The 10,334-nt window shown below is 48.7% G+C and overlaps 1 protein-coding gene across 1 annotated transcript in view; it reads left to right on the forward strand.

Annotated features, from left to right (window-relative positions):
• atf6 (activating transcription factor 6) overlaps window positions 1–10,334 on the forward strand; it is a 46,771-nt gene continuing 36,437 nt past the window's right edge. Inside the window, exons 1-7 of the mRNA XM_027030621.2 lie at window positions 1–216; window positions 2,675–2,751; window positions 2,842–2,929; window positions 3,027–3,118; window positions 5,707–5,833; window positions 6,226–6,429; window positions 9,152–9,333. Coding sequence (XP_026886422.2) covers window positions 114–216; window positions 2,675–2,751; window positions 2,842–2,929; window positions 3,027–3,118; window positions 5,707–5,833; window positions 6,226–6,429; window positions 9,152–9,333 — 873 coding nt within the window. The 5' untranslated portion in view covers window positions 1–113. The remainder of the gene's footprint in view (window positions 217–2,674; window positions 2,752–2,841; window positions 2,930–3,026; window positions 3,119–5,706; window positions 5,834–6,225; window positions 6,430–9,151; window positions 9,334–10,334) is intronic.

Genomic DNA, 10,334 nt, shown 5'->3' on the forward strand with positions numbered 1-10,334 from the left:
GCAGGAAGTGTTGGTACGGCGCAGAGATGGTAGAGATGGCGCAGCCTGCCCGCCTTTGAAAACATCCGGTTACTGCGTTACTGTCACATTATTACTCATGTATTCGCGGAAAAATGTCGTCGGATTTGTTGTTAGACGTCGAGGATCATTCGAAGCTCAGCTGTATAATGACTAGTGGCGCGGGGGGTATTTCCATCGACCAGGATGGAGAGTGGGGTAAGTGTGTCCAGGGAGGAGAATGGGGGGTAAGTGTGGTAGGGGTGGAGAGTGAGGTAAGTGTGCCCAGGGGGGAGAGTGGGGTAAGTGTGGTAGGGGAGGAGAGTGGGGTAAGTGTGGTAGGGGAGGAGAGTGGGGTAAGTGTGGTAGGGGAGGAGAGTGGGGTAAGTGTGGTAGGGGTGGGGAGTGGGGTAAGGGTGGTAGGGGAGGGGAGTGGGGTAAGGGTGGTAGGGGAGGGGAGTGGGGTAAGTGTGCCCAGGGTGGAGAGTGGGGTAAGTGTGGTAGGGGTGGAGAGTGTGGTAGGGGTGGAGAGTGTGGTAGGGGTGGAGAGTGGGGTAAGTGTGCCCAGGGTGGAGAGTGGGGTAAGTGTGGTAGGGGTGGAGAGTGGGGTAAGGGTGGTAGGGGTGGGGAGTGGGGTAGGGGTGGAGAGTGGGGTAAGGGTGACCAGGGTGGAGAGTGGGGTAAGTGTGGTAGGGGTTGAGAGTGGGGTAAGTGTGCCCAGGGTGGAGAGTGGGGTACGTGTGGTAGGGGTGGAGAGTGGGGTAAGGGTGGTAGGGGTGGAGAGTGGGGTAAGGGTGACCAGGGTGGAGAATGGGGTAAGTGTGGTAGGGGTTGAGAGTGGGGTAAGTGTGCCCAGGGTGGAGAGTGGGGTAAGTGTGGTAGGGGTGGAGAGTGGGGTAAGGGTGACCAGGGTGGAGAGTGGGGTAAGTGTGGTAGGGGTGGAGAGTGGGGTAAGTGTGGTAGGGGTGGAGAGTGGGGTAAGTGTGCCCAGGGGGGAGAGTGGGGTAAGTGTGGTAGGGGAGGAGAGTGGGGTAAGTGTGGTAGGGGTGGAGAGTGGGGTAAGTGTGGTAGGGGTGGAGAGTGGGGTAAGTGTGCCCAGGGTGGAGAGTGGGGTAAGTGTGGTAGGGGAGGAGAGTGGGGTAAGTGTGGTAGGGGTGGGGAGTGGGGTAAGGGTGGTAGGGGAGGGGAGTGGGGTAAGGGTGGTAGGGGAGGGGAGTGGGGTAAGTGTGCCCAGGGTGGAGAGTGGGGTAAGTGTGGTAGGGGTGGAGAGTGTGGTAGGGGTGGAGAGTGGGGTAAGTGTGCCCAGGGTGGAGAGTGGGGTAAGTGTGGTAGGGGTGGAGAGTGGGGTAAGGGTGGTAGGGGTGGGGAGTGGGGTAGGGGTGGAGAGTGGGGTAAGTGTGCCCAGGGTGGAGAGTGGGGTAAGTGTGGTAGGGGAGGAGAGTGGGGTAAGTGTGGTAGGGGTGGGGAGTGGGGTAAGGGTGGTAGGGGAGGGGAGTGGGGTAAGTGTGCCCAGGGTGGAGAGTGGGGTAAGTGTGGTAGGGGTGGAGAGTGTGGTAGGGGTGGAGAGTGGGGTAAGGGTGACCAGGGTGGAGAGTGGGGTAAGTGTGGTAGGGGTTGAGAGTGGGGTAAGTGTGCCCAGGGTGGAGAGTGGGGTACGTGTGGTAGGGGTGGAGAGTGGGGTAAGGGTGGTAGGGGTGGAGAGTGGGGTAAGGGTGACCAGGGTGGAGAATGGGGTAAGTGTGGTAGGGGTTGAGAGTGGGGTAAGGGTGACCAGGGTGGAGAGTGGGGTAAGTGTGGTAGGGGTGGAGAGTGGGGTAAGTGTGCCCAGGGTGGAGAGTGGGGTAAGTGTGGTAGGGGTGGAGAGTGGGGTAAGGGTGGTAGGGGTGGAGAGTGGGGTAAGGGTGACCAGGGTGGAGAGTGGGGTAAGGGTGACCAGGGTGGAGAGTGGGGTAAGTGTGGTAGGGGTGGAGAGTGGGGTAGGGGTGGTAGGGGTGGAGAGTGGGGTAAGTGTGCCCAGGGTGGAGAGTGGGGTAGGGGTGGTTGGGGTGGAGAGTGGGGTAAGGGTGGTTGGGGTGCGGAGTGGGGTAAGTGGTAGCTATTATAACACCACTAGCGCATGAGCTCGTGCTCTCGGCTCCTAGCAACTGCAGCGCGTGTCGCTAGTCTCGCTCGCTGCTACCACCTAGCACGCTAAAGCCTGAGCTACTTTAGCTAATTAGCTATATAACAGTGTCGTTTGGATAATGGCAGATTGACTACTGGGGTCATATAACGTCTTATTTAGTTCGAAATACAGATAATGTGGTGTTATATTGGAATCTAAGTGAGGTTGGCTTCGCATGCTAACTATTTAAGATAGCTGTTTACGTTCGTCCTTCACGTCAGCGTTAGCTAGCCTAGCGCATCCGCTGTCCTCACTAACATCAACGGTATAAGAAAACAAATCGGAACTGCAATTTCTTATACAAATGCGTTTCGTTGTTTATTTAACTCCAATCACAGATGTGCAACTTTCCTTGCGCATGATAGAAAGGTGTCCATTTCAGGGTCTTGAGTATATTGTATACGTGCCTGTCCTGCAGGTGTGTGCTCCATGCGAGCACTTTCCAGATGACTGTAAAACTGCTGATTTTAAAGATTTGACAGTCACGTGTTTATATGTCGTTTTCTTGTGCAGATATCAGTTTGTTTGACGAGTTGGACGAACTGTGCGATGCGGATGAGCTACTGCAAGCGCTTGTGAGCGCTGACTACGTAAGTCCAAATAAACTGGCCTCATAATGTCCTCTGATCATATAGTGCAGTAGCGCTTCCTTGATGGATGCTTTACCCTGATCTCTGCAGGCCAGTAGTGCAGCTGATCTAAACCTGGACATTGACCCACCGGTGTGGACCTCCGATGGTTGGGGAGACTCTGGGAGCACCTCTCCTGGTAAATCTTGTGCTCATTAATTTTCCTCTGATAAAATTATGGACAAATAGGTCATCTTTGCTTTCAAACTTTAATATTGCTTTATTATAATGTGCAGATGTGTCAGGGGACTGTCTTTCTCCGAGCCGCACACTCAACTCTGGGTCATCACCTGGGTCCGTGGAGGCCCGCTCACCGTACTCTCCATATGTAAGCCACTGTCTGTGTGTGCGCGTGCGCGTGCGTGTGCGTGCATACGTGTGTGTGCATGTGTGCCATTCTGCATATGAGTTGCTTAGTGAACTCATCTGGTGCTGGTAGACCCACACCTTTATTCCAGAACCTATCTCTCCCTGCACCACCTGTTCCATTTCTGTAGATTCTTGAGTCCATTTTAGACTGATACATTTCTGTATTTAAACTTTACCCAGCATGCTCAGAGTCTGGGTTGGCCGAGCACGCTTGGAGAAGTTGTGATGATAATTTTGTTTTGTTTCTTTTACTTTAAAACACAGTCAAAGTAACTGGCATCTAGAGTGAAGCTGCTCTGTTTTGAAAGGGCCAGGAGATGCTTTATGTTAAGTTCCATTAGTCAGTTATTTAGTGTTATATATGTTTATGATGCTTTAAAGATGGTTAGTGGTCTACCACTGTAAACCTCTGATTGTTAAATATCAGGTGCTGTAAATAATTTAGTTTGTCCAAAACAGAGATGCAAAAGTGTCATTTCTGCCTTCACCGGTGAGCTTTGTTGGCTAGCATGTAGGTGTCTGATGTTACTAACACACAGCAGCTGTAAATAAAACCTGGATGCAGTATTGAAAAAGATGTGCCGTGTGTGAGATGTTGTGGATATTTTGTCTGCAGGGCTGAGCCCATGTTTACTGCCTCAACTGTCGCTACATGTGCTAGTGTGTGTTGATAAAAGCCCTTTAGTACATATACAGGAGTATATGCCAGCTAATATCATCAGAAAATAATTCCAGTTGTTTGATATTAATTGCAGTAATAGTGCACTGTATACACTGACATAAAAGCTGGATAAACAGATGTGTTTCAGGAATCAGCTAATGAAGGCATGTCTGTGAGTGCTGATACACAGAACTCAGACAGCAGACCTGAGAATTAGTGTCCCTGTCCAGATGGAGTGTTATATGTGAGAGAACTGGAGCGAGTCTGTGTGTGTGTGCGTGTGCGTGCGTGCGCGTGCGCCTGGGTGGGTTACTGCCAGCTGTATCATGCCAAAGCACAGGAGATGGAAATCTGCTGAGCTGCTCACCTCCATGTGGGCTTGCCATCAAATGAATTCTCTGATGTACTAATGAATGTCTCTGCCGCCCCTGAGCTCGTTGGCCAGCTCGTTAGTGTCTTGGTGAGAGAAATGTGTCTGACAGCTCAGTGTGTGTTAATTTGTTTGAGTAGGTAGTGCCCCCTCATTAACGTCATTAAGAGCAGTAGGCACCCCTCGGCCTCTTCCACTGTGTAGGGGAGTGTCACCTGGAATTGAAATGAACGTGATTGTAGTTGTACTTCATGAATGGATCCATAGTCTTTGTAATGTGAGGAGAGTCAATAGCTTCTGAGGTCTTGTGTAACTGTATCACTGTATTCACCCCCAGCACTGTGAAAACACCTGAGTTAATTCTGCTACAAACAGTTGGTATAAATGCTCTCTCATTTGTGTGCTGTTAGTATTGTGATTGCAATGTAAATACCTGTTTGTCATGGAAGGTACCAGAGTTTGAGAGCACACATCAAAAAGATGAAGGAGCTTTGGAAACAAGTCCAGGATTCAATTACAGAAAACGATTGATTATTAAAAAAAAAAAAAAAAAGATTGGTTCTGAGAAAAAAAGCAACTCAGTGTAGACAAGGCTGTCCGTCAAACGTCAGTGACTGCTTATGGAGGCTGGCGTTGATGCTTAGGCAATAAACACGTCTGATTTTTGTTTAACTTTGGTGTTAAAAGTAAACTATAAAAGTTGTTTTTCACAATCAAGTTGTTGAGAAATGTTTGTCAGTCAAATGGTAAACAACCCAGTGAAGTTTTTTAATCCAATTTTTAATCCAAGTTGTAACCCAATGTGAAAATGTTCACATGGAGTGTATACTTATGAAAGACACTATAATGCACTGTAATACAGCAAGTCATATAGCACTGAAGTCTTAACTATGCAGCCCACGTGTCAGTGTGTGTACTGTACGTAGCTCTGCTCTTATGAGGGCTGGGACAGACGTTCCTCCCTTTATCTGAGCCCCGTCCTGTCGCAGGAAGCCCATCCCAGCTGTGACTGATGCATCCTGATATCATTGCTTTTGTCCCTGATGGTATTTGGCTCCTTGGTCTTCATCAGTGTTTCATCATGTGTCTGCTGTTTCTGTGGGGAGGGTTCTGGCCTCAGAACTGATCTCAGATCAGCTCGGATCGGTACATTCTTGAGGGAGAATGCAGTGACATTTGCGTGTTCTGGCTCTGACTAAGACCAACCGTAATCATGTTTCACATCTTTTAATTCTGTCACTTAAATGCCTCTGATTACCCAACTGTACAGATTTGTTACCAACACCTTTTTTTTCATCGTGATCTCAACAGTGGCGGTTTTTCTTGATGTTCCTGCTCTGTTAGAAGCTCTGTTGCTTTCCTGCTTAACCTGTTAGTCCAAGTGCGTGTGTGTGTGCGTGCGTGTGCGTGCGTGTGTGCGTGCGTGTACCTGCACAGGCATACATTAGAAATATTCAAACACACACTGTTCACCCTGAGTCTGGTGCATCTTTGTGCTCTCTGCTGCCCCCTGCAGGGTGACGCTCTATCTCCCCTCTCCCCTGAGTCTCAGCCCTCTCCTGTGTCCATGTGCTCCGACTCCAGTGGCTTCTCTGAGCTGCCGCTGGAGCAGAAGCCAGTCAGGAAGACCAGCCAGACACGAGGTCAGTGTGTTCATACACACACGGCCACTCACACCAAGATCTCTGGTTATGCTTGTGTGGGAGGTTTTGGACTGAGGTCTGAACAGGTGTGTGTGTGTGTGTGTGTGTGTGTGTCTACCTATATGAGACAGATGACAATGACAGGTGAGTGTTCACCTGTAAATTGCACCTGTACTGAATGAAGTGACCAGTGAGAACAGTTGCAAGGTGACACTTCTAATAAATTAGCAAATGAGGGTATGATAAAGTCAGGAACAATTGTTAGATGTGTTTAAAATAATGATATAATGTATGTATTATATACGCTTGGTCAGCAAGCTACTGTTTCTCCTGTCAAGATCTGCTATAGTCATGAGGAGGTTTGCAGTGATGTTCTTGTCGTGTTTCCACAGCTAAGTCTGCCCAGCCAGTTAAAAGACCCATTCACGTGAGCCCCAAGGTTTCCATCCAGCCCAAACCCCTCATCACCACCATGCCACTGCCCCGGGTGACTAGTCCTCTCCAGGCTAAGGCCATCATCATCCAGCCTGTACAGACCACCATACTGCCCATGGTCAAATCCCCACCGCTCTCTATCCAGCCTGCGCCACCCGCAGGTGAGGGAACGTTCTGCCCATCTAGGATGTCACAGTGAGAGACTTAGTTCATGTTTGGAGTAATGGCACATATTCCCAGATCTAGAGCACCTGATCCAGCAGCTGTGTAATTCCTCTTAGGAATACCACTGGACTGTCCGGCAGTCCGGCCACACTGATGCTGTTATGTTTGTCAGTGAAGTATGTGGGGAGTGGTGTTATGTGGTCAGTTGAAAAACAACTATTTGCCGCCATCTCCAGGTCATAGCATGCAACTGCACCCCCGGCCCTCTTCTGATACTGATACCTGACTGTTTTTGTTGGAGTCATGGAAGTGTAGTTAGCGCTGAGCTAGTGAACAAGGTTATGTTGTACTTTAACTCTTTCAAAGTAATGTCAGTATAACAACAAATTATTTAACACTATAAGTATAAGCATGTATGTATGTATGTATGTATGTATGTATGTATGTGTGTATGTGTGTAAGTGTGTGTGTGTGTGTATGTGCAGGTACCACCCCTCTAGGTAGCATGCGAAAAATGGCTAATATTTGATAGCATGCTATAGCTATCAAACTCTCTTCACCCAAGGACATCAGCCCTGAGATACCAGCAAGGCGACAAAATAATATATTGTTGAATTTGGTAATGTGTGCGTTTTGATGTATTAATAATACATAGACACTTTGCCTCACCTAAGTGATTTAGTAATGATTTGAAAATACTTTTCACTTAATTTAAATTTTGGCATATATTTATGACCGCATGGGTGATTTCATTCAGAGGAACAGTGTCCATGACTGTCATAACATGGGAGTGTACTTGCATAGTATAGCCAGCAGATGTTGCCACATCATTAAATACTCCCTTCTGGGCATGCTCAAAGGTTTTAGAGAATGTTCTAATTATCAAAGTTTAAGGGATTCTCATATGTTAAAGTTGATAAGCTTGGTTTGTGTTGTTTTGCTTTGCTCTTGAGGAAAGTGGCATGTAAGTCCAGTTCAAAGAGCCCTTTCCTGGTGGGTCAGGGGTTTGTACACACACATTTGGAGAACATTATCAAGTGTGTGATGAATCAGCTTTCTGACACTGGGCCACATTCCTGTACAGCTGGACATTGGATGAGTTTTATGGTTTAGTGTAAATATGCACTTATGGTTCAGCAACCTACACAACCACGTCTCTGAGGCTCGTCAGGTCTGTTTTGTTTTGTAAGCATGTATGTTTGTGTGTGTTGTGTGTGTTTTTCCGAGTCTGTCGTGTGTGTTCAGCTGACAGTGGTATGCTGGCCTCATAGCCCCACCTTGGAGCAGGGCCAGGGGCTCGTACATCACAGCAGCCCCAGCTGGAAACAGTTCCTCATGTCTAGGGGCAGTGTGATTGGAGGACAGCCCTGTGGGTTGTCTTGTTTCTAAAGTGGGGGTGGTTTCCTCATGTCTAGGGGCAGTGTGATTGGAGGACAGCCCTGTGGGTTGTCTTGTTTCTAAAGTGGGGGTGGTTTCCTCATGTCTAGGAGCAGTGTGATTGGAGGACAGCCCTGTGGGTTGTCTTGCTTCTAAAGTGGGGTGGTTTCCTCATGTCCAGGGGCAGTGTGATTGGAGGACAGCCCTGTGGGTTGTCTTGTTTCTAAAGTGGGGGTGGTTTCCTCATGCCCAGGGGCAGTGTGTATGGAGGACAGCCCTGTGGGTTGTCCTGTACCACAGAGACACCTGTGATTTACTTTTGCATTTTTAGATTTTATGATGTGAAGGTCTTCTCTGGTGGAGCAGTACAGACCTGCAGCCATTCAGTTTAAGGTTTAACGAGTAACAGTTCAGTCTTGGTGCCTTCCTGTCTCAGGAGCGATGTTAGACAGCTTGGCGTTAGGTTTGCACTAAATATTGTTTAATTGCTTTTTAATATTAATTATTGATATTGCAGAAGACTAAAATATGCAAGTGAGCCTTCTAGCACAACACCTACTTGTTGTGATGAAAGCCTCTGATCAGTCCTAGGCATGCCACATGAGAGATCTGTGAGTGTTCACTTAATCTCACATTCATTTGGGTCAAAATATGACTGGCTAATCTCATGATGTCCTAACAGATAGTCAGTATAAGACGTATTCCGATCAGAATATATTGCAGATTAATCCAAGTATAGTGTTTACTCCATGTCCTGCAACCCTGCTGAGTGTAGAGTGTGATACGCCAGCAGTCTTTTGACAGGAAGTTATTTCCTGTCACTCGGCTAGTATTGTCAGGTTAAGGGCAGCTTTGGAGGACTGTTGGGAGCAATTGGAGCTGGTGGTGTGTTGCTGTGTGTGTGTGCCTGGCACTCGCCGCTGTGCCCAGTAGGAGAGACAGTGTCTGGCGTAGAAATAACCCTGTTAGGTGATTGGTCTGTCCTGGTGTGTGATGAGGGGTCAGGGAGAGTCCCAGAGTCCCAGCTATGGCTCTGATTCTGAATCCCATGTGAGGATGTACACGGCATGTGAAAAGAAATCTGAGAATGTTTCTCACACTCCTCCCCCTTGGCCCTGTCTCCTGTTTGCATGCTGTGAAGGAGGATCGGGGATGTTTCTGATACAGTTTTCTGTTATTCATTTATTTATTTACTGATTTTTTTTTTCCCCACAGTGACTTATTTATTAGTTTGACAGTATATCTGCTGCTTGGGAGTTGACCCCGTGACCTTGGCATTACTGGCATTGTCTGCGGGAGAACTACACGTCCTTGGTTTCACCTTCCCTTCTCTCTCCTCAGGTACCTCTGTCCTGCTGTCTCCACCCACTCAGGTGCTCAAGCTCCACCCCTCTCAGACGATGGCGACTCAGGTGCTGACTGTGCCCACCTTGGCCCCAGATGGACCTGTCCACCTGTCCAGCGCTGCCCCTCCCCCGCTACCTGTAGCTGTGTCCTTCCAAACCCCACCGTCAGACGAGGATGTAAGTCTTAAGGTCTTAGCGAAGGAGGCACCAAAACACCCTGTCCTCAGGGTGTCCTCAGGGCCTGAACAGAAGTGCAATGTTTTGAGTCCCATCCACCCTGATGGTGGTAGTTCAGTGATAATAAGGCTGGTGTTGTGTCCTTCTTCCACATGTCCAGGACAACACCCAATGCTAATTTTGCAAATGGCAAATATACTCTGGTATTGCTCACCGAAACAAAACATCATGCTAAACGCAACCTCTCTAGCAGGAGTGTCTCCACAGTCAGGTCTTACTAGTACTGATCTGTGCGCTTGTCTATCAAACTCTCCATAAGTCTTTAGCGTTGCACAGTAACAGCCGAGGAACTGTAGCACCTGATCAACAAGGCCCCTTGCAGAGGCCCCCATGGGCTCTGGCCCATCAGGGGACAGACTCTGCGCTGGTAGGAACAGCTGTAAATAGTGAGTGTGTGCACTGGCTGGAGCAGCACATGCAGACACAGAGGTGTGTGAGCGCCATGTGAACCCGAGCTCCAGCTGAGCAGTGCTGTGGTGGGGTCAGGGCTGCGCTCACGTCCGGGGGTCACTTCCGGGAGTCACGTCTGGTGGTCACGTCCGGGGGTCCTGTTCAGCACCATGCCACAGAATAGCCTGTCAAAGCCAGCAAAAACTGGAGAGATGAGTCAACTCTGGCCATCGTCAGAACCACACGAGGCTAATTCTGTTTTATGCAACACAGTCTGTTTCTCTTAGACTGTGTCAAATATCAGTTCCCATGTGCTATTTTAAGGGAGTGCCAAGCCACAGACAGCACAAAATAGGAGGCGAGAACAGGAGAGGAGTGGAGAGGAGAGCCAGGGTCACGTCCCTCGTCTGATAGCATTTGTTCATCACATGGTTTCAGTGAGAAGCATGTGGTGGTCCGGATTGGCTCTGAGTGGACAAAATGCCTCTTTTAGACTCTGACACGTGTGAAAAGGAAAAATAGATATGAATATTTATATATAACGGTAGAGA

The sequence above is a fragment of the Electrophorus electricus genome, chromosome 3 (assembly GCF_013358815.1).
Source record: "Electrophorus electricus isolate fEleEle1 chromosome 3, fEleEle1.pri, whole genome shotgun sequence".
NCBI lineage: Eukaryota > Metazoa > Chordata > Actinopteri > Gymnotiformes > Gymnotidae > Electrophorus > Electrophorus electricus.